Source organism: Mustela nigripes, chromosome 7 (assembly GCF_022355385.1).
Source record: "Mustela nigripes isolate SB6536 chromosome 7, MUSNIG.SB6536, whole genome shotgun sequence".
NCBI lineage: Eukaryota > Metazoa > Chordata > Mammalia > Carnivora > Mustelidae > Mustela > Mustela nigripes.
Genome location: NC_081563.1, coordinates 21,767,459 through 21,790,698, shown reverse-complemented (window position 1 = coordinate 21,790,698; position 23,240 = coordinate 21,767,459). Strand labels below are relative to the sequence as shown.

The 23,240-nt window shown below is 49.0% G+C and overlaps 2 protein-coding genes across 6 annotated transcripts; one reads left to right on the top strand and one right to left on the bottom strand.

Annotated features, from left to right (window-relative positions):
• Positions 1-58: 58 nt before the first annotated feature.
• ATRAID (all-trans retinoic acid induced differentiation factor) lies at positions 59-5,558 on the bottom strand. Its single transcript, XM_059405326.1, has 7 exons — positions 5,251-5,558; positions 4,432-4,553; positions 1,975-2,046; positions 1,696-1,767; positions 1,474-1,595; positions 644-741; positions 59-403 (listed from the first exon to the last, which is right to left on the bottom strand). The coding sequence occupies exons 1-7, from the start codon at positions 5,347-5,349 to the stop codon at positions 299-301; spliced, it is 690 nt and encodes a 229-aa protein (XP_059261309.1). The 5' UTR covers positions 5,350-5,558; the 3' UTR covers positions 59-298.
• On the top strand, positions 4,981-17,456 carry SLC5A6 (solute carrier family 5 member 6). 5 transcript variants are annotated; one of them, XM_059405323.1, is made up of 17 exons: positions 4,981-5,084; positions 6,138-6,204; positions 9,936-10,480; positions 10,821-10,886; positions 11,227-11,278; positions 11,659-11,726; positions 11,988-12,142; positions 12,545-12,685; positions 12,869-12,998; positions 13,578-13,666; positions 14,075-14,187; positions 14,529-14,596; positions 15,017-15,103; positions 15,252-15,433; positions 15,620-15,723; positions 15,941-16,059; positions 16,467-17,456. In XM_059405323.1, exons 3-17 carry the CDS (start codon positions 10,088-10,090, stop codon positions 16,617-16,619), a joined length of 1,920 nt encoding a protein of 639 aa, XP_059261306.1. In that variant the 5' UTR covers positions 4,981-5,084; positions 6,138-6,204; positions 9,936-10,087; the 3' UTR covers positions 16,620-17,456. The 5 variants fall into 5 exon arrangements, with proteins under 5 accessions (XP_059261306.1, XP_059261305.1, XP_059261308.1 ...); XM_059405322.1 differs by lacking the exon at positions 4,981-5,084 and adding an exon at positions 5,653-5,741; XM_059405325.1 differs by lacking the exon at positions 4,981-5,084 and adding an exon at positions 5,748-5,952 and having other exon boundaries at positions 15,941-16,056.
• Positions 17,457-23,240: the final 5,784 nt, after the last annotated feature.

The following is a 23,240-nucleotide window of genomic DNA, read 5'->3' as shown; positions in this document are numbered from 1 at the left end:
ACTTTAACCAAAGAATACCCAAAGCCAGGTCGCCTCTCTATAAAAATAAACAATAAAGAACGACAAGAAAAGGTGTTTATTATAGTCATGCACAAATGGGGCACTGGTCTCCGTCCATTCCTGGACTGCAGTGTCCACAACACCCCAAGGCTATGCCAACTTTCCATCTTCCTGCCAAAGATGGCTTCAGTCTTGAGGAGGATCTGCTAGCCAATCATCCTGTCTAAGAAGAAAATCTCCCTGGCTGGGCTCGGCTAGATCGAGAAGATTTTTAGGTCAGTAGGAAGACCTATGTGGTTCATGAAGTCTTAGCTTTCCGGCGTTGGGTCCCCCAAAGCAGAATGGAGATGGATAATGTGGTAGATCCCAGAATACCGAAGAACATAAGCAGTGAGAAGGAACCCTGTGAATGACCAAAAATAAAACAAACAAAAAAAAAACCCTCCTTATATATGATGACATCAAGAACTACATCCTAAAACCTAGTTCTTTCCTAGTATACCTATCCCCTTACCCAGGGCAATTCTCTTACAGTTTCCTTCTTTAGATAATGTGCATCAGCTCTGGTCTTAGGGCTCTTCTTTCAGAGAGGTTCTTCCTTATGCATTTCTCTTATCCCCAATTAGAAGGGCTAATTCCTCACCTGGCGCATACACTTGTAGCCATGGAAGCCATCAGCACAGACACATTCCAAGAGACCTGGACCATCAGGTACACAGGACCCATTCTCAGGACACATTTCTGTGAACCAGAGAAAAACAGGAGACATCACTGAATCTCATTATGTAGGTTTCTCAAATATCTGCTTCAACTTAGATTATCTCAATTATTTCTAGGTCAAAAAGCAGAGAAGATGTCAGACAATCAGAACACAACAAAGTCAAAGTGAGCAAGACAATTATCCTATGGTTTCACTCATATGTGGAATATAAGAAACAGTGCAGAGGATCATGGAGGAAGGGAGGGAAAACCGAATGGGAAGTCATCAGAGGGGGGAAAAAAACCATGAAAGAATTTTATTATATTCAATTTTTATATTGACCAACATATAGTACATCACTAGTTTCTGATGTAGTATTCAACGACTCATTAATTGTGTAGAAAGATTCTTAACTATAGGAAAGAAACGGAGGGCTGCTGGAGGGGAGGTGGGTGGGGGGTGGGGTAACTGGGTGAGGGCATTAAGTAAGGCACATTGATGTGATAAGCACTGGGTGTTATATACAACTGATAAATTATTGAACACTACATCTGAAACTAATCATGTACTACTATATGGTGGCTAACTGAATTTTTAAAATTTTTTAAAAAGAACATAACCACAACAATACATCTTATGACCTTTTTTTCCAAGGGATTAGAAGTTCAGAAACTTGAACAAGAGGGACTTAACCAACTTTACTGACAGATCTAAAACAGAGAATGCAAGGGAGGAAAGGCAGTTCCTGAAAGAGTGGAGATGAGACAACATACCTTGGTCCCCCGTGCTGTTGCAAAAGTTCCTTTGCCCTTGGCAGGTTTGGTTTTTTGTGTAAAAGGTGACAGTATTCCAGGCATTAATACCTCCAGGACAGCTGACATCTTGGGGCAGTATCCTGAAAACAACACAGGCAGTCATAATGCACAGCCCAAAGTTGCTGAGCTCACAGCACTGACCCTCTTTGGTCCTCTCCCCAACACTATACCCTTACTCACAGAGTCTGGAGCTGGGTAAAGCCACGGAAGGTGTTGGCCAAGTCATCTTTGAGGGGGTTTGCTTGCAGGTCTCTGCAAAGCATACACGGTTAGTGCTGTGCTCTAGGAAAACACTGTACTTCCATTCCCACATCTTCCTAGGCTGATAATCCAGTTCTTATTCTGAGTTGTCCAAGTTTGAACATTCATATTTAAACATCTTTTTAGGATCCATCCTCAAAGATTTTCCCATCAACCCTTCACCATAGTTGCCGTCGGGGAGGATAACTAACCACTTACATGATGACAGCAGTATGTGCCTGAGGAAAATTTGGACCAGGGTCCTTTAGAGAACAGTTCTGGAGATCCAGCCTGAGGAAACACAGTAATCGCTGTAATTATATGTCTCTCTCCACCTACGGTAAGCTAACATAACCCTCTTTTTGGCTAATATTAATTAAACACAGCTGTGTTCAGGGCCACACACTAGATGCTGTGGTGGGTGTTTCAATTCTGCCCTATCCAGTTCAGTCACCACTAGTTATGTGTAGCTAATTAGGTAAAAAAATTTAAAAATACAGTTTTTCATTTGCACTAGCCACATTTCAAGTATTCAGTAACCACTCACCATGTGATTAGTAGCTATTACGTTGGAGAGTACAGATATGGAACATTTCCATCATAGCAGGAAGTGCTATCAAATAATACTGTTCTAATCAATAGTATCTATGCATCTGTGCATCTATTGGAAGAAATTTGTTCCTTGTCTAAGTTAGTGAATCTCACACTGTATTGTTATGATTCTCAGATCCACAAATGGCCTTCAAATGGGAAAAAAACTCAAGTCACATAAATGACATTTTTTTCCAAGTGCATTTTCTGTCACAGACTGGAGACAAATTACTGGATATTAAGGACCAGGCCGCATTATTTTTTCTTCACTATATATTATTGTCTGTTCCTTTATTCTTCAAATATTTACTGTCTACTCTTTTTTTTAAGATTTTATTTATTTATTTGACAGAGTGAGAGAGCACAAGCAGGGGGAGTGAAAGAGGGAGAGGGAGAAGCAGACCCTCCACTGAGCAGGGAACCCAATGCAGGGCTTGATCCCACAACCCTAAGATCATGACCTAAGCCAAAGGCAGCCAGTTTACGGACTGAGCTGCCTAGGCACCCCTACTGAATGCCTATTAACCGCAAAAATTGGAAGAAAAAGAAAACCCTCAGTATCTTAGCTTTCAAGTGCCTTATAATGTAGTAGAGGAAAACCATCGCCAAATATAAAAACAACGTAAACATTAAATTATAATCTAAAAGAAATCACAGGACAGTATATGAATAATTTTGAACTGTATAGACACTAAGGATTAGAAGTTAAAAAAAAAAAGACATTATTCTAGCATTGAGTAGAGCATTCACAGAGGATGCTGGAATTAAAGGATGGCTATGTTTTAATTTGGTGGAGGAAGGAAATTTCAGGTAAGGAGAAAGGCCTGAATGAACAAAGAAACAAAAGCGGAATGCTTTCGGAAGTAGGCCAGTTTGGTTCAAGCCAGACCCTCATGAAAACTTTTAGTGGACAAATAATTGGGAAAAATTATTGAAAGTGGATTGAGACCAATCTGTCGTGGTTTATGGTTTGAACTTTATCCTGAAGGCAACAGACCATTCTAATTTTAAAACCAGATGATGGGGAAAAAATTTTTGGTTTTCAGATAGTTTCATATAGAGAAGTATTGAGGTAATCAGGGAGAGAGGAGAATGGGAGCAAGACAGATGACATTTGGGATTCTGAAGTGATTGTGCACTCAAGAGGAAATGTTTAATAGGAAGCAAAAAGTACTCACGTGTACCTGCAGGTTGGAGGGGGTCGAGGATACTAAAAGAGATCTAGTTTGGGGAACACCTGCATGGTGGTTATAGCTGAAGCCCTAAGAGTGAATCCTCAGAGTGTAAAGGGAGAAAATGCAGGGACTAACCTTCATTAAGGGGACAGAATTTACAGAAGAGGAATTTGTCTCGAGACAACCATGAATTCCTAGGAAGGGAAGAATACCCTATAAGCAAAGCACTTTGGAGGCTAAAGGAGCTGTTTCCCCAGAAACACACACTCACCAGAGTTGAAAATAAACAAAAGAACAAAACTTCTTTTAAGAGGAAGCCTATAGGGGCACCTGGGTGGCTCCGTTGGTTAAGCATTTGCCTTAGGCTCAGGTCATGACCCTGGCATCCTGAAACAGAGCCCAGCATCCCACTCCCTGCTCAGTGGGGGAGTCCGCGTCTCCCTCTCCCTCTGCCCCTGCTCCCGTACTCTCTTGCTCACTCTGCATCTCAAATAAATAAATATTTTAAAAAATAAGAGGAAGCCAGAAGGGGTTTTTTTTAAATGGGCAAAAATTATGACTTCTAGGTAGTTCCAACCAGGAAGATCACAGGATTCTTTACTTAGCTAAAAATGCTGTAACACATCTAAATGTATGAGAATCGAGAATCATGATTTAGATGCCCCCAAAACAGGCACCAGTATTTATTCCAAAAGCCAATCAGGCAAGCCTTCAAGAATCTGGGGCAGGAGTATGTGGGTGCCTGGGTGGCTCAGTGGGTTAAGTGTTGGACTCTTCATCTCAGTCCAAGTCTTTAACTCAGGGTCCTAAGTTCAAGCCCCACATTGGGCACAAAGCCTACTTTAAAAAAAAAAAAAAAATCCAGCTTGGGAACTCTTCCAGTATCCACAGTTGTGTTTTCCTCCCTCACCCCACGATGGTGCCCTCCTGATTCAGGCAGCAGCGGGAGTGCAGCATTAGCTCTGGTGTCTGCTTACAATAAAGAGCCACTTCCGACAAATCTTGCACACTCCCTGGACACAGCATGCATATCTGCAGAAAAGAGAAAGGTATTAGGATTCCAGAAAGAAATGCCAAGAACAGAACAAATAGGTAGCAAAAGTTAACTGCCAGTACACTCTTCGGAATTCCTTTAATACTGGTCTGGTAAAGTGTCCTATCTTTGTTTTAAGTTTGACTCGGGGACTCATTTCTTCGCCTCGAGTCAGAAGCCAAAAATCAGCACACTAGAGGCTTGCTGCACCAGACCTTGTCCAGGAAAGGACATCTTTTAAGATCACTGTTCGAACATACTTATTATGCTCTCTCCAGTGACTTTTCAATCTAACAGACCCGGTTTGGCCAGGTATAAAAGCACTGCAGGTACACAAAGAACTCATCAAGCTTTACACAAGGTACAGTACTGCCCGAGCACAATATACGGCATTTGCGCGTGATGAGCTTGAAGAGCCAGAGAACTCGACCGTAGCCGAAAATTTTAAAGTTACTCAGATTAAGGAACAAGGAAATCAGATTTTAAAGGTCTACGTCAGCAGGGCGAGGGCACCGGGAGACCTGAGCAGCGTGAGTACTCGGGAGCCGGGCCGGCTGGGCTACAGCTAGGGAAGCCTCGGGGACCGAACCCGAGCCACGGGCGGGTTGGGGAGAGGGGAGATCCGAGGGCGGGAGAGCGCGAAACAAGGTTGCCCAGCAGCTCTGCTTCAGCCCGACCTCTAACTTGCTTCTGTACCTCGGGTAGCGCCAGAGCCCTTTCCGCGCCCAGAGCGAGGAGCAGGGTCGCTGCCCAAGGGACCAGGAATGAAGCACAACCCTGCCCGCGAAGAGCCATTTTTCGCTCCCTCCGTCCTTTTCAGCGCCTCGCGAGACTGGCGCGTGTGGCTCCGCCCTCCCCGGGCGTGGTCTAGTCGCCCCGCACTGGTTGGGGCTTGCCGCTGCTTGAAGAGGTCAGAGCTCTTCTCTGCACTCTAATCCCCGTTACGGCGGACGGCCCAACGTCCTCTCGTTTTCCCCTGCTAGAGAAGGCCGCCCCGCCGCCGCTCTTTCAGCTGCGCACTCCTCGCTTCCGGACGCCGAGGTTGCGCCACCGCCGTGGTCCGGGGCCTTCTCCGTTCGCCCTCAGTAAACATGGCGGCGCCACGTGAGGCGGCCAGGGGGCGGGCCCCCGCTGTCACTCAGCCGGCATGTGGCAGGCCCGGCTCGGCCGCCGCGCTGCACCCAAAGGTGGAGACCCGGCAAATGGGCCGCACCCGGGCGGGCCAGCGTATGGGGACCCGTGCCAGGAGCCTCCCGAGAGTAGTGCGGTGGCGGGGAGGGGCGGGGCGAGCTGGTTCCCCGCGTGGAGGCGTGGGAAGACCTGAGCTGAGACCGCCTGGTGTAGTGGTTCAGCTACCTCACGTGTGGAGGGAAGGCGGGAAGCCAGCAAATAAAGAGGGTAAGGGTGATAGAAGAGCGAAGAGTGAAGGGCAAAGCCCGGCGGGAGGAGACGAGTCTGGGCAGGCTCTGGGCACCCTGGCACCTTCATCTCAGTCCGGAGACCGCGTGGCGGCCGGATCCTGGGTGAGGAGGGAGGAGCGGGAGAGGCGCTCGCCGGCCGCCTTATCTCCTTTTCCTTCCCAGAGAAGCGGAGCGATGCTGATCTCAAGGAAAACGACTGAACCTTCTTAGCACTGGCTGAGCCGCGGAGGTAAGGGAAAGGCGAGCGCTGCCCCCGGCTGGCCCTGGGGACCCCGCGCGCGCAGGGGACTGCGTGTTGCCTTTGATTAGCGCCAGGCAAAAGCTCATCAAAGCTGACTCATCTTGAGTGCTGGGCCGGCCCGGCTTCTCTTCCCTATACCCGCAGGTTATGTAGACTCTCCTTGAAAGGATTTACCTTCCGTCGGCTGGCGCGTCCTCTGGGGCAAGGGTGTAGTTCTTAGCATTTTAATGAGGTACCTGAGCTTTCAGATCTCGAAGAATTCGAGGCACAAGGGCAGATTTTGAAGGAATCTTTCTCGGGACAGTGGGTCCTGCAGTGGTCCCCTTTGCCTTTTGTAGGAGTCAAGGTAATTCAGAGCAGGCGGGCAGGGGGGGCGGTGGTGATGTAGAAGCTCCTCTTCCGTTTCTGTGTGTGTTGTACTTTTAGAAAGGGGTCTCACAGCTCACTACTGAGCGTTACAGTTTCCGTGAAACCACTGTGCTCTTTTGGCTCCCTCGCTGAGAGAGATGCTACTTCATGGGGTTTAGAGCCATAGAGTTTTTAGAAAGCCAGTAACTATCCTGTTCTTAGAATCAGAATCTCGTCTGAGGAACACTTTGTTACAGGGTCAGGTTTTTCCTGTCTTGCCTGGCTCTCTGTTCAGCCATCCAGGAAAGTTCTCTGCATCTCATGCAAATAGGATTCTATCTAGAAGCTCCACCAATTTACCCCAGCGGGAGAGTCCCCCGTTCTGTATGCCCGTGTTCTAGTCTACACTGAGACCATTTTTGCTTTCTAACCACCGTAGCGTTTACTGCTAACTCTTTACAGCTGCACATTCTTACGGGCACACAGCAGACACCTTCGCATATTCTCTAGTATTTACCGTCACCTCTGTCATAGTACAATTTGCCAAAGAGGAGTGAGAACTAAAAGATGTTGCAATGTACAGAAGCCCGGGGCATCTTTAGGTTAAACCAGAGTGGTCTGTTGGGAACACTATTCTGGGTACTAGCATTTTGTGACTCATAGAGCATGTGATCCAAGAGTTGCCGCCTCCAATTTCCTCTCTTTGTTGGCCCCACGAGGTTCAGAGTTCAGGTTTGTTCCGGGTAAGACCCTATCTTGACAGCCAGGCGACATCTGCCCGAGAACACAGTGTGAGTGAACCAGAAGACAGACAGGCTGATCTTTCTCCTAGTGGGCAAGAACAGAAGACACAGGTTATATTAATGTGTGTCTAGATTAGTTGGAATCTAAACTTTGTTCGGTGAATGACTGATTACAGTTAACATTCTGCTGCCGCCCAGGTTCTAGGAATAGTAAGGATGGGCCCCTTGGTAAATCACCTGTCCTAGCTGCAGATAACATTCTTTCTTTCTCCCTTGTTTTTTGTCATGCCCTGTAACCTTAAGGAAGTTCTTTAACTTTTCTGACTCTATTTTCTTGAGAACTAGACAGTGTTCACTTAAAGTTCATAAACCAGAGAGGTGGTTTGTTAAAAGTGATAGCAAAGGGTGCTTTTTTATTATCATTATTAAAGTTCATGGCACACTTCTGGGTTACAAGAAGTTAAGAGCTGAGTTGCTTCACTAAAAAAAAAGAAAGAAAGTGGGGGTATTCAGAAAGTGTTAACTGATCATTTAGGCTGTCTGAAAACCTGACATGCCTTGGTATTTTTTCCTCCATGTCAATGAGTATATCGTGGTGTAAATGAATTGTGGATGGATGGGGAATCAGGAGACCCGAGCTCTAATCTAGACTGACAATAATTGGCTCTGTAGTTCTGGAAAGATCACTTGAGTCATCTGGACCTCAGTATTTTTGTTGGTAACTGAGGGGGTCATGATAGTGATCTCTTAATGTTCCCTTAAGTTTTCAAGTAGTATAATCCTGTCCTTGTTCTGAGGATAATGCTGTATTCTTTGAGGATTAGTATTTTTTTTTTTAAAGATTTTATTTATTTATTTGAGAGAGAGAAATCACAAGTAGATGGAGAGGCAGGCAGAGAGAGAGGGGGGAAGCAGGCTCCCTGCTGAGCAGAGAGCCCGATGCGGGACTCGATCCCAGGACCCTGAGATCATGACCTGAGCCGAAGGCAGCAGCTCAACCCACTGAGCCACCCAGGCGCCCGAGGATTAGTATTTTTGGTGGAAGAGTCAGAAAAGCAACTTTCCCATTTCCCATGGCTCCTACTTTCTAATTCCCTCTAGCACACAGTGCCAAGGGTGACTTAGAGTGAAAAGCCTAATCCAGCTAAGAATGCTGTTGAATGTGAGCTCCCTGTTCCCCACTCTGGAGCCTCTAGGACTGAGCTGGAGTTTGGGGGCCATAGGGTGATAGGGCCATTTGGATCACATTGATTGGTTCCCTGAAGGGGCCAGAGCAAATAGCTGCTGAGCTTCGCTCCGCCCCTAATTGCCCATTTCACCCCAGCTACTTATAGAGCCAGACCCTCAGCTTCAGCCCAGCTCCAGACACTGCTTCTCCAGGCAGCGCTGCCTCCCAACAGAGATTACTTCTCTAGGTAGGTTCCTGCTACAGGAGGAGAGGAGCTCTTTCCCTGGCCGTTCCCTTGCCCCAGCTCCCTGGCTGGCTGGCTTCTCTGTAATCTAACTGGGAACTCCTGGCTCCCGCACATTGCCCTCTCACTTTTGCATCCCGGCACTGTTCCCAGGTCTGCTGTTGACTGTAGTGTTACGGGCAGAGGACCTGAGAAGTGGGTGGCAGGGCTTCTCTAGTAGTGTTGGGGAGAATGAAGTGGTTGGCCTGGGGATATGTGGAATGGACTTTGGGGCTGCTATGTGGGTCAGTTCACTGGGGATCAGTGTTGAGAAGGGGTCCTATTAAGAAGGTGACACTGGGAATATGGGAAGTGGGGGCTGAGGCTAGGGGAAAGAGAGGAAGCCAAGCTGTGATTAGTCTCTCGTTCTTCTCCCCTGCAAGGCTGTGGTGTCAGGCTGGGGTCTGCTGGCTTAGTGCACTGGAGTGACTCAGTCTGTGCCTACAGGTGGGGGCGGGAAGTCTTTGAAAAGAAATGTGGGCCAGAGTTGATTTTTCTTTTGTGATTGGGGTGGAGACCTAAGAAGGTTTGTTTTTTGTTTTGTTTTGTTTTGTTTTTTAAGATTTAATTTATTTTAGTGAGGAGGGTGAGGGGCGGAGGGAGAGAGTATCCCAAGCAGACTCCAGACCCAGCGGTGTAGGGGTGTACTTGAGTGCACACTGAGTGCAGACCCTGACACAGGGTTCAATCTCACGATCTGATTGCACCACCCCCTCCAGGCGCCCCAAGAAGGTTCTTTTTATTTTTCAAGATTTTATTTATTTATTTGACAGAAAAAGATCACAAGTAGGCAGAGAGGCAGGCAGAGCGAGAGGAGGAAGCAGGCTCCCTGCTGAGCAGAGAGCCTGATGTGGGGCTCGATCCCAGGATCCCGGGATCATGACCTGAGCCGAAGGCAGGGGCTTTAACCCACTGAGCCACCCAGGCGCCCCCCCAAGAAGGTTCTTATATTTCACTGCTATGTATACCCAAAATGATCTTGGACAGGCAGTTGTCTCCTGCCTGTCTTACTCTGCTGCTTCCTTTCTCCCCTATCAAATCCATACTAGGACCTCCAGACCTACAGGGTTGTGCAGAGCTGGCTGGTCCAGGTTTGATGGGTGTGGAATACACAGGTCTTGGGATGGGTGCCCTTGAAGGCAGGGTAAGCCTGACGAGGAGCTGATTTCCTTTGCAGCTCACCTTGGACAATGTCACTTGGTGGAGAAGGACTGTGAGATCGTGGCTGGAAACCAGGCTGTAGCCACCTGCGTGCCACTGCCCAGCTGAGTGGCAGCCCAGAGAGCACAGGAGCAGCAAGTGGCTGTAGGCCACAGACACAATCAAGATATGAGTGTGGGGGTGAGCACCTCGGCTCCCCTGCTCCCAACCTCAGACGCAGACACAGTCACATCTACTTTCTCCCTCACGGACTATGTAGTGTTTGTGCTGCTGCTGGTTTTCTCCCTTGTTATCGGGCTCTACCATGCCTTTCGTGGCTGGGGCCGGCATACTGTTGGCCAGCTGCTCATGGCAGACCGAGAAATGAGCTGTCTTCCTGTGGCTCTGTCTCTGCTGGCCACCTTCCAATCAGCTGTGGCCATCTTGGGTGTTCCATCCGAGATCTACCGATTTGGGACCCAGTATTGGTTCCTGGGCTGCTGCTATTTTCTGGGCCTGCTGATCCCAGCACACGTCTTCATCCCTGTCTTCTACCGCCTACATCTCACCAGTGCCTATGAGGTGAGCAGGGGAGGAAGAAGAACACACAGGACCATCAGGGTCGGGGATAGAGAGAAGGAAGAGAGCATGTATGAAGGATCTGGGTCCCTGGACCTCCTCTGCCTAATTAGATTGATGGGACACGTTGTGTATTTCCAGGTTCTTTCTGGGTGAGGTCAAGTGGGAAGAGAAGGAAGGTGCTGTGCTGAGAGGCCCAGAGCAGATAGGAGTTGAATATTCCTTCATGTTCCTGGGTTTCTTGAGGGAGGTTGAATTGTGGGGTTAGAGTGGGGAGGAACACCTTTATTTTTTCTTTTTTTTCTTTATGTGTATACGTGTGTATATATATATTCCTATTTAGTACCTGGAGCTCCGATTCAATAAAGCTGTGCGGGTTTGTGGGACCGTGACCTTCATCTTTCAGATGGTAAGTAGAAGTGAGGGTAGAATTTGAGCCTGAGATATGATAGAGGGACCCAAACTCCGTTACACTGAAGCATCGTGAGCTTCTCCTGCTTTCAAACTGGCAGGATTGAGGGTCCCACTAGGGGTCAATGTCCCTGAAGCCACCAGAGGCATCCTGCTTCCTATTCCCTCGGTTGCAGCACCGTCATTATGGTGGCAGCAAGCCAAGATCTGGAGAAAGGGGAAGGGAAGTGAGCCTAGATGAAGGGAGGCCGTTACGATATTGGAGCTGAGGTCCAGCTTTTCTCTCTGCTCACCCTTATTTCCCCTCCCGTTCACATTCTCTTTTCCATATCCAACAGGTGATCTACATGGGAGTTGTGCTCTATGCACCATCACTGGCCCTCAATGCAGGTGAGGAGTCACAGCCCTTGGCTCTCAGCCACAGCAGACTGGGAAAATACCTCTGGGAGGGGCGGGTAGAGGAGACTGTGCAGAAAAGAATCTGACCTTGGCCAAGGAGTTACTTCACTGCATGGGCCCTTGGCTGGTCTCTGCTGGAGGTGGAAGTACCTTGGTTCAGCTCACCCGAAGCTAATCACACATCACTCTGTCTTGTCTCAGCTGGTTAATCAACACCTTTTGGTGGGATTCACACATTTTTTTCCCATTGTGGTGAATGATTTATTTCATCCTTGATGGCCAAATACTTCATGTCTTCCTGGGGTTATTCTGGTTTCTCTGTTGGGAAACCCTCTTCCAGAGACAGGAATGTGGTTTTTATCTGTTTGCAGTGACTGGCTTTGATCTGTGGCTGTCGGTGCTGACCCTAGGCATTGTTTGTACCGTCTATACTGCTCTGGTAAGTGTAGTAAGTCTTAGGAGAGGGAGGGGAGATGGGAGGAGAAAGAAAGGGATGAGGTAAAACTGTAGGTGAGGTGGGATGGAGTCCTGGAGTGGGGTGACACAGGATGTAGGAGATGGGATGGGCAGGATGTCAACAGAGTCGCCACAGTTATGCCCCTGGGGACAGTATAGTCCTTTGCTGCTGGGAGGCATGGTGTCTTCACTTGTGGGTGGTTTTAAAGACATCTGTGGCAGGCCTGCTTTCTTTGCCCTGCAGGGTGGGCTGAAGGCAGTCATCTGGACAGACGTGTTCCAGACGCTGGTCATGTTCATAGGGCAGCTGGTGGTTATCATTGTGGGGTCTGCCAAGGTGGGCGGCTTGGGGCATGTGTGGGAAGTGGCTTCCCAGCATGGCCTCATCTCTGGGATCGTGTAAGTACACCCCTTCCCCTGGCTGGGGTCTGTAGGGCCTGGGGGCTGAGCCCATCCTAGAGCCTGAACTCAGGGCTGCAGTAAACAGAGGGCAAGCTGTGGAAGCCTTAGGGGCAGCACTGAGACGGGTGGGAAGCTAGCCCTGCAGAGATGGAGGGTGATCACGGGGGTCTGGTGGGTAAGGAGGGTCAAGATAGTTTCAGTACCTGGCATGCAGCTGTGGGTTGAAGGGGTGGAACCCTCTCCGTCGTGCTGCAGTGCTTCTTGAGTCACCCGGTTCTTGCCTTCAGTAGCTCCTTCGCCCTGCAGCAGTGTCTCTGCTCAGCCCCCCGTTGTAGGAGTGCGAGGAAGGCTGCGTCCGTCTGGGGCTATGCCGCAGTGTCCAGTTGGTGTCTGTTGTAGGCTGGATCCAGATCCTTTTGTACGGCACACTTTCTGGACATTGGCTTTTGGGGGTGTCTTCATGATGCTGTCCTTGTATGGGGTGAACCAGGCTCAAGTGCAGCGCTACCTCAGTTCCCGCACGGAGAAGGCTGCTGTGCTGTGAGTACAGGGACAGGAAGACCAGGGAGGAGCAGAGGAGCGTGGGCCCCATTTTAGGGTTGGGGCACGATGCCAGAGCACACATGCACCACCCATCGGGGCCAGGATCTGGCTCTGCTCTCCGGAGCTTGGGGACGTGCCTGAGGGTGTGTGGTCAGAGCCTTGGCGCTGGTCTCTCTGCAGCTCCTGCTATGCCGTCTTCCCTTGCCAGCAGTTGGTCCTCTGCATGAGCTGCCTCATTGGCTTGGTCATGTTTGTCTACTACCAGGAGTATGCTATGAGCGCCCAGCAGGCTCAGGCAGCCCCTGACCAGGTGAGAAGTCCTCCCTGGCACCCTTCTCTGCCCATGAGGGCCAGCCTGGCCCCCCAACAGGAGTGTCTGGTTGGCTGCAGAAAGGACTCTCACCTTGGGTAGGAAATGGATGTAAGTCGTTTTCCACTGTGGGATTCTACAGGCTAGCACAGGAGGGGCCCAGTCCTTGGCCGGCATCACCGCATCCTGGTGCTCACCCTGCTGGTGGGGGGAGGAACCTGCCTTTATTACGGGCTCATCACCGTGCACCGTGCCATAGGCCCTGCTGGGAGCTATCCCCGACCTGGTGCCTTCCGTTCGTTACAACAGCCTCATTGGACAGAAAAGAAAAAAGCCTCATGGAGGTGGTCAGAATCCTCGCCACACTGCTAGTCAGGGGCAGGGTTGGGGCGTGAACTGCGTTATTCTCTGGAGCCTGTTTTCCCTCTATTAACTGGGTCACCCTCAGTGCTGAGCCCCCTTCGCAATCACTCACTCTCCATAGACGGGTAGGGGTGCGTGCAGGGGACTTCTTGCACGCCACACCCCAGGGCAGGGCTCCTCTCTCAGCGGGGCTGTGCACTTCTGCTCTGCCTGCAGTTCGTTCTCTACTTTGTGATGGACCTCCTGAAAGACCTGCCAGGCCTGCCTGGCCTCTTTGTCGCCTGCCTCTTCAGTGGCTCCCTCAGGTACCCTCCTTGACCGTTTCCCTTGGGCTTGTGCCACTGATCCCCATGTGACCCCAGGCGACGGGTGGAGGAGGGGTCTCTGAGTTTCTCAATGCGCGCATGACGAGGGACAGCTTGTCTGTGTAGAAGGGAGCATATCCTCTCCCAGGAGATGCCCCCTTGCTGGGGAGGGAGTCTTTTACAACACCAGGAATTGATTCCACTTGATCAAAACCCGTATCCCATTCAGCAAAGGGCAAGTGTCCTTGCCTTCTGAGCCTCTTTCTCAGCTGCCAGCCGTGAAGATGGCTTCTGGCTGCACATGTCCTCTCCTGCCTTTAGGGCGCTCTCCCCTCAGCAGGCCCCCTATTGGTTTTGCCTTTCAGCCCCCAGACTCCGCATGGCTCATCTTTGTCTTCCCCCTTTCAGCACCATATCTTCTGCTTTTAACTCATTGGCAACTGTTACGATGGAAGATCTGATCCGACCCTGGTTCCCTCCGTTCTCTGAAGTCCAGGCCATCATGCTTTCCAGAATCCTTGGTGCGATTATGCTTCATCATCTTTTCAGTCGTATTCTTTCTAAGACACATCCTAAGCGCCACATCAGTCTGCTTCACAGCACCAGCTAGCCTGGGCTCAGTGTTTGCCGAACGAAGCACACAACCTTGTTGACATCTCAGGGCATTTCCCCGGGAAGACCTCTGAGTCACATTGGTGGGAAAACCAGGTGGGAGGGACCTGGAGCTGGGGCAGGAGGGAATACGCCATTTCCAGGGACACAGAGGTAATGGTTTGGCTGAGGAAGGAGCTTTGCTCTACTTTTCCCCCTTTTAAATGTGTTAACTTATCTTGGCCTGTTTCTTCCCTTCTTTTTTCCCCAGCCTTTGGCTATGGGCTACTTTGTCTGGGAATGGCGTATGTTTCTTCCCAGATGGGACCTGTGCTACAGGTAAGGGTTATGCAGAGAAGAAAGCAGTTTTTAGGGGAGAAAGGAGCTGATCGAAACAGGAAGTTGAGGGAGACAGCTAATGTGAAGGGAATGGTATGGGAATGGGTATCAAAACGTGGCCTTTGATGGACCACCTTTAGCTGTGAGTAGCCTTCCCTAGGGTCATTCCTAGGATGTTGTCGGCTCAGAGCCATCTAGGTAACAGCCTCAGAGGACAACCCAAAGTACATTCCTGTAACATTCCCAGGATTCGCCCCCTGGAATGCTGCATTATGATATTTCCAGGTAGAAGATACTGACAGATCTGATAGGTGGGGTGCTGAGGCATTGGCAGGTGGCTGTGCTCTGCTCTGCACTGGTGAGGCTGGGGGTCTCTGAGCCTGAATGTTCTCCCCCCCCCCCCAACCCTGTCCTCCACAGGCAGCACTCAGCATCTTTGGCATGGTTGGGGGGCCGCTGCTCGGAGTCTTCTGTCTTGGGATGTTCTTTCCTTGTGCCAACCCTCCCGTGAGTGATCCATCTGGTTCCACAGTCATGTACAGGGGTGGACCTAAGAAATGGCTTGGCAGGTCTCTCCCCATGAGTTCCGGGAACTGGTGTGAAGATTTATTGGGGCTGGCATAGTGACAGGAGAATGTATTGTGTCTCTGGGCAGGGTGCCATTGTGGGCCTGTTGGCTGGACTCATCATGGCCTTCTGGATCGGCATCGGAAGCATTGTGTCCAACATGGCCTCTGGCATGGCACCTTCTCCCCATAATATATCCAGCTTTTCCCTGCCTAGTAACCTGACCACTGTCACCATGACCACACTGATGCCCTCAACCACCCTCTCCAAGTGAGTTGGGGCTCACTCTCTCCTTGGGGAAAATAACTCATTTTTGAGGAGTTTCCCAGGGGTCTTGGTAAGGGATGAGCCACGAGATTCCTCAGGGAGATATTGGGTCCCAAGATCCTAGGACTGTGTCTCTGAGGAATGCACTGTCAGTGAATTGCTAACTGTCCTTACTCCGGTTCTCCCCAGGCCAACGGGGCTGCAGCATTTCTACTCCTTGTCGTATTTATGGTACAGCGCTCACAACTCAACCACAGTCGTCGTGGTGGGCCTGATTGTCAGTCTGCTCACTGGTGAGGGCGTGCGGAATGGGGTCCCAGAGAAGCGAGGGAGGCCACTCTGGGAATCTGGACTCCGGGAGAACTGACCCTGCCCTCCGAGGTCCTTGGGCTTCTTGGCTAAGCTCTGGGAGGTGGGCAGGGGCTGGGGACTCCGAGCCCTGAGAGCAGATGGCTTGCTGGGTGTGCACCGGTTACACAGTAGGAGACTCAGAAGTGCCTTTGCCTTCAGGGGGAATGCGGGGCCGGACCCTGAATCCTCGGACCATTTACCCAGTGTTGCCAAAGCTCCTCGCCCTCCTGCCCCTGTCCTGTCAGAAGCGATTTCACTGCACCAGCTACAGCCAGGTAGCAGCTGTGTTGTCCAGATCATACCCTCCCTTCCCTCTCTTAATACCAGACCTTCCAAATACCCTTCTGCCCCTTTCCTTTCTCCTCCCCAGCAACTCAGATTATTTGTCTGAACCTGGACCGTCCCGTAGTAACTGCCCCAGCTTCTACCCTCAGAGGAGTGCTGGCTTGGTTGCTCAGCCCAGAGAGGTGCCTGGTGTGCTGGCCTTTCCTCTGCCTCCCGTGCCCCCTGCCTACCACCTTGTGCTTAACCTTAATCTTAACCTTGTGCTTTGCTCCTCCTTTTCTTCTGACTGCCCTTTGCTGATCTCTCTTCCAGCAGGGATCAAAGCCGTGTCTTCCAGCTTTTCTGCCTGAGTTCCTTCACTCCTTTGTCTCGTCCTATCTCTCTGCTCTGTGTTCTCCAGGACCTCTCCGTGGACACTGCTACATTTCCAGAAAAGATGAGTAATGGGATGTTGAAGAACGGCAGAGACAAGGAGGCCATGGCAGTGCCTGAGGAAGGCTCAGCCCACCAAGGGAACAGCCCCACCTTCATCCTCCAGGAGACCTCACTGTGATCTGGGCTTGGGTCCCAGTGCCAGAGGCCATCTTCTAGTATAGCAATCAGTTAGGTGATACCCAACAGGGACAGTTGAAGACTGGATTATCTAGCCCACCAAAGGACCTTGTTTCTAGGTGTTTGGGCTGCCGTAGAAGCTGTTGTGTCATGAGAAGTGTGAGGGTAGGACAGGGTTTTTTCCTGTCCCTTGACAGTCTGTTCTCTAGAGGACCAGGCTTGCAGGGGAAAGGATTTTGCTAGAAAGGGGGATCAAAGCAAATCCTCTGGGAAACGGAAAATAGCTCCTGATAACCACCACCAGGCTCCTTTGAAGTGAACAGAAACAGTAATGTTAGTTATCACTGCTCTGAGGCCCGACCTGACAAGGTTGGCTGTGTTTACCGTGAAACACAAAGTTGTCTTAGCCAGCTGTTGCTTCTCTTGTGGTACTGTTTTAAACATAGATTTCTGTCAGCCACAAAGGGTCCGTGACTACTTTCTAATTATCTGTGACGCCTAGGCCCCTCTCATTCTTACCTGTCTACCTCCGTTCTTGAGGGGGAGGGTTTGGTGTCCCTGAAAGACCTCAGAAGAGACCGGTACATTCGTCTCCCTTGCAGAGAGCAGCGAAGCTTTCCTCCTCACTGCCCCCACCCTCATCTATGTCATGGGCACCTGGGGACGGGGCACATGTTGATCCGAGAAACCAGGGCAAGACCAGGTCCACTGTGGAGTGTGCCATCCACCTGGCACGGCACCCTCGTGTCATTTTGTTGTTCGTGTTCATGTTTCCTTTTTGGAGTTTCTTTCCCACAGATCTTTGTTCCAAGGGAATAAAAACTGTTATTGGACCTAGCATCTGGGCTCCTGTACTGTTCACAACTGTCTGGTCCACCCCTGTCCCATCCGTGGCAGGGGTAGAGCGCTCCCTGCTGCCCTGCGCACGTCTTCCCCTGCTGAGGAGAGGGGGAGGGGAACCAGCACTGGCTGGTGGAGGTGTGGGGACCAGCTGGCATGTCTTCAGGGGGCAGCACTGTGCTCCTCTCCCTCTGCTGCTTTTCATCCCCGGTGGCTCATTCTATCTCGTGATCCACCTCCACCTTGTCCTTGACCAGAGCAATCATTGCTGCTCCAATTTTCACTTTGGGGGCTGGAGGAAGAATGCTGTTACTTGGCTTTAAAAATAGAACATTTGAGCGGGACTCTGGTGATGGTGAAGAGCGCCGTGCTCAAACCCACCCAGCCCTGGGCCCCGCCCTGCCCTGGCGTGCTCCAGCTGCTCAGGAGGAGCTCTATGCAAGCTCTCTGGGCCCCTCCGCAGAGACCTGATCCCAGGCAGATCTGTGGAGTTTCAGAAAATGTCAAGTGGACTCTGCCTTGAGGTCCGCCCTCTTGACAGCCCTTCAACCTGGGGGCTGAGGGGTATTGCTCTTGGCTAACTATCCCACCCTGCCATGCTGCCAGAGTTCCAGAACTAACCAGGTTCCCATTTGTTCATTCTTTGACCTATTTATCCACCTACATGTAAGGGCCTTAAACTTGGCCACCATTTTGCATCTAGGAAATGACTGCCTCCCCAGGACCCTGTACAAGTACCACCATCATTCCAGAATGGCCTCATTTAGTCTCACATCCCTGCCTGGTACCTATATTTGCATTAAAAAAGTGAAAATGGAGCGCCTGGGTGGCTCAGTGGGTTAAAGCCTCTGCCTTCCGCTCAGGTCATGATCTTAGGGTCCTGAGATGGAGCCCCACATCGGGCTTTCTGCTCAGCAGAGAACCTGCTTTCCCCTTTCTCTGCCTACTTGTGATCTCTCTCTCTGTCAAATAAAATCTTAGAAAAGGTGAAAGTCCACAGGATTCAAAGCTTTCAAGAATTCTGGTGTTTAAGGGAAAATGGTAAATATATTCAGTTTTCCATTTTTGTATAAAAACTAAACAAAGACTCTGGTTGTAACAAAGTAAACTTACATATGATGAAAGAACCACTTAATAGGCACCTGGCTGGCTCAGCCAGAAGAGCAGGCGACTTGATCTTGGGGTTGTGAGTTTGAGCCCTTGGGTGTAGAGATTACTTAAAAATAACATCTTTAAAAGTAGCACTTAATCACTCTGGCTCAGGTCACTTGGGATCAAACCCCTGCTGCTTTTGCTTGCTGCCCCCCTCCCCCTGCCCACCGCCGCTTGTGTGCTCACTCGTGCTCTCTCTCTTTCTCTCTGCCCCGCCCCCCCAAAAATCCCCAATGATTAGGAGGGTGAAGTTGAATGCACAGACCCGGATTCAAATACTGTTTTATCCATTCTATCTCCTTAAGCTTTAGTTTCCTCATCTGTTAAATGTCAATTTCACAGAGTTCTTCAAAGATTCAGTTACATCACATGTAAAGGACTTAAACATTCATTAAATGTCAGTTATTGTGATCATATTTATGTAGTTTTCAAAGCACTTTTCACGTACTACCTGATTTTATGCCTTGGGAGGGAGGTATGTCACGCACCTGCATTTTTAATGTATAAGATAACTAGGTTGCTTGGCTAGCAAGAAGTTGAGGGGCAGAACTAGAGCCCGGGTCTGTGACTTCCAGTAGCCTACCAGAGTTGTATCTCTTGCCAGGGAAGAGAGTCAGTTTGGATGGGGTGTCACACCTTTGGCAGGGAATCTTGAGACAGTAGTCCAGAAAACTAGAACGCACCAAATGGGGTACTAGTATACCATCACTCCAAAACCTTTCTAGGTCAGTGGCTTTCAAACCTCTGGCAGACCCACAGTTAAGAATATGATCATGTGGGGGGCGCCTGGGTGGCTCAGTGGGTTGAAGCCTCTGCCTTCGGCTCAGGTCATGATCTCAGGGTCCTGGGATCGAGCCCCGCATCGGGCTGTCTGCTCCGCGGAGAGCCTTCTTCCTCCTCTCTCTATCTCTGCCTGCCTCTCTGCCTACTTGTGATCTCTGTCTGTCAAATAAATAAATAAAATCTTTAAAAAAAAAAAAAAAGAATATGATCATGTGGGGCGCCTGGGTGGCTCAGTGGGTTAAAGGTCGTGGTCCTGGGGTCCTGGAACTGAACCCCGCATTGAGCCTGGAATCGGGCTCTCTGCTTGGTGGGGGGCCTGCTTCCCCCCCACCCCCGCCTACCTGTGATCTCTCTCTGTCAAATAAATAAATAAAATCTTTAAATATATATATATATGATCATGTTGGGGCACCTGGGTGGCTCAGATGGTTGGCCATCTGCCTTTTGCTCAGGTCATGATCTCCAGGTCCTGGGATCAGGCCCTCTGTAGGGCTCCCAGCTCAGCAGGGAGCTGGCTTCTCCCTCTCCCTCAGCCTCTCCCTGGCTCATGCTCTCTCTCTCTCTGTCTCAAATAAATAAAATCTAAAAAAAAAAAAAAAAAAAAAAAGAGTGTAGGAGGTTGGGTGAGCCTGGTGGTGGGTATTTATGGAGGGCACATATTACATGGAACACTGGGTATGGTACATAAACAAGGAATTCTGATACTCTGAAAAGAAATTAAAAAAAAATAAAAAGAATATGTTCATGTTATGATCCAGTACACTCATATATTGCATCATGTTACTAAAACATTTCCTGAAAAAATACCTCTGGGATAGTTCATATTTTCCGAGCTCTTCTCTTCCCTTCTCTTCCTGCTTAATTCAGTCCTAAAGCCACAGTCGGAGCAGGGCAAGGTAGCATTGGTGCTGGGGGCTGTCTGGTGCGCATATCAGAGCTCAAATGAAATGAGGGAGACCATACATGGGAGTAGCCCAGCTTGGACGTTATAGCCTGAGCACAGGGAGGGGGGCCACCACATGGAAGGTGGCCTGATGGGAGTTGTCAGAGCCAGTATGTACGTGTGTGAGTCCGTACATGTCCCACCTGGAGGATCAGAACTCAAACAATGAACGGGGCATTCGCATATGGGAGCAGCCCAGCCTGGGCTGTTGGGACCTGAGGGCACCTATGTGGAAGAAAGACCTGTGATCAGATGAGAGCCCACGTAGGGTGAGGCAGTCTGGGGTATGGTGTCAGCCTAAGCAGGGTGATGGACACCCGCATAGGGGCCAGCCCAGTGCAAGGAGAGTTGAATTAGAGCCCAGCAGAGCAGTGAATAAATCTCGGGAAAATCACAAATCAGCTCCCCTGTGGATTTGCGGTCCAATTTCACATTGCTCAACAAGTCACAATGGGGGACTTTGAAAGAATAATAAAACCAACTGGCAAAAATTATCAAGAGAAAAGAGAAGACACAAATAATTCCAGAAATAACAAGGGTATCTACAGATATCTAGATATTAACAGATAATCAGATTATGAACTACTTTAGGCCAAAAAATTTGAAACTTTAGATAAAACTGGACAAATTACTAGAAAAATATCACTAAAACAGACTCCAGAAACAATAGGATATCTGAATAGTCCTATTCCCGTTAAAGATGTAGAAACAGTATTAAATAAAACTATCTAATCATGAAGAAAACCCCAGGCCCACATGGCTTCACTGTTGAGTTCTAATCTTTGAAGGAATAAATAATTCTAAATTTACGTAAATGATTCTAGAGTATAAGTGAAGAGGGAAACTTCCTTTTAAAAAAGAAAAGATTTGGGGTGCCTGGGTGGCTCAGTGGGTTAAAGCCTCTGCCTTCGGCTCAGGTCATGATCCCAGGGTCCTGGGATCGAGCCCCACATCAGGCTCTCTGCTCGGCAGGGACCCTGCTGTCTCCCCTCTCTCTCTCTGCCTACTTGTAATCTCTGTCTGTTAAATAAATAAAAATCTTAAAAATAAATAAATAAATAAAATAAAAAAGAAAAGATTTATTTATTTGAGAGAGAGAGAGAGAACAAGTGGGCAAGGGGCAAAAGGAGAGGGAGAGAAGCAGACTCCCTGCCAAGCAGGCAAACCAGTGTGGGGCTGGAGGACCCAAACCAAAGGCAGATGCTTACCCAACTGAGCCACGCAGGCATTTCAAGAGGGAACCTTCCTGAATGTTTTTTCTATTTTCCAGCAACACTTAAAGCATGAATTTTTTAATGTCTTTTTTTTTTTTAAAGATTTTATTTATTTATTTGACAAAGAGAGAGAGATCACAAGTAGGCAGAGAGGCAGGCAGAGAGAGGGGAAAGCAGGCTCCCTGCTGAGCAGAAAGAGCCCGATATGGGGGTCGATCCCAGAACCCTGAGACCATGACCTGAGCTGAAGGCAGAGGCTTACCCCACTGAGCTACCCAGGTGTCCCTAAATGTCTTATCATAGCATCAATCCAGTACCAAAACCAGACAGAGACAGCATTAGAAGAAAGGAAAAGTACAGGTCAATATTATGAACATAGCTGCAAGATCACAGAATATTAGTGAACTGGATTCAGCAATATATATAAAAAAGATATCATCATCGAGTTTATTTCAGAAATGAGAAGTTGTTTTAACAATAGAAACTCAAATAATATGATTCTTAACATTAACAGATTAGAGCAAAAATCTCACCATCATCTCAATAAGATGCAGAAACAGAGTTTCATGAAGTTCAACATTCATTTAGGAGAAAAGCTACCACTAGAAGGACTTCCCTAACCTGATTAAGGGTATCTGTGAAAACAATCTACAACAAAGCTTTTAAAACTAGCCAAAATTAAAGGTAAAAAATTTTAATTCTTTTAATTCTAATCAAAGTTGTTCTTAAAAAGGGAAACGGTCGTTGGGGGGTGGGGTTGGGATTAATGATGAGGTGTTGTGAGTTTTCTCTTAAAAATCAGGAACAATTGGACACCTGGGTGGCTCAGTGGGTTAAGCCTCTGCCTCAGGCTCAGGCCATGATCCCAGGGTTTTGGGATGGAGCCCTGCATCAGGCTCTCCGCTCAGCAGGGAGCCTGCTTTCCCCTCTCTCCCTGCCTGTCTCTCTGCCTACTTGTGATCTCTGTCTGTCAAATGAATAAATAAAATCTTAAAGAAAAAAGAAAATAGGGGCGCCTGGGTGGCTCAGTGGGTTAAGCCGCTGCCTTCGGCTCAGGTCATGATCTCAGGGTCCTGGGATCGAGTCCCGCATCTCTGCTCTCTGATGGGATGGAGCCCCGCATCAGGCTCTCTGCTCAGCAGGGAGCCTGCTTCCTCCCCTCTCTCTCTCTGCCTGCCTCTCTGCCTACTTGTGATCTCTCTCTGTCAAATAAATAATTAAAATCTTTAAAAAAGAAAATAGTTTTAACGCCAGTGACTCCTTGGTAAGGTCCCAGAGATCCCTAGGGTTTCTGGACCACACTAGGAATTTTTACCCTAAGCAAGGAGATGTACAAGAACTTTCTTAGCAACATAATAGCCGCCAAACTGGAGACAACCCCAAGGTCCATAAAAATAAGTATTACATTCTTACAGGAATGCTATGTAGCAGTGACCAAAAAAAACCTCAACCACACACATCAACTAGGAGAGTTGATCAAAAGAAACCAAGTCATGAAAGAAAACACTGTGTTTCCATTTGTTCAAGTTCAAAACACAAAAAAAAACTATGCTTTATTGTTTATGGACCCATACAAAGATGTCAAAACCATTTTTTTTTTTTTTTAAAGCAAGGGATTGGGCGCCTGGGTGGCTCAGTGGGTTAAGCCGCTGCCTTCGGCTCGGGTCATGATCTCGGGGTCCTGGGATCG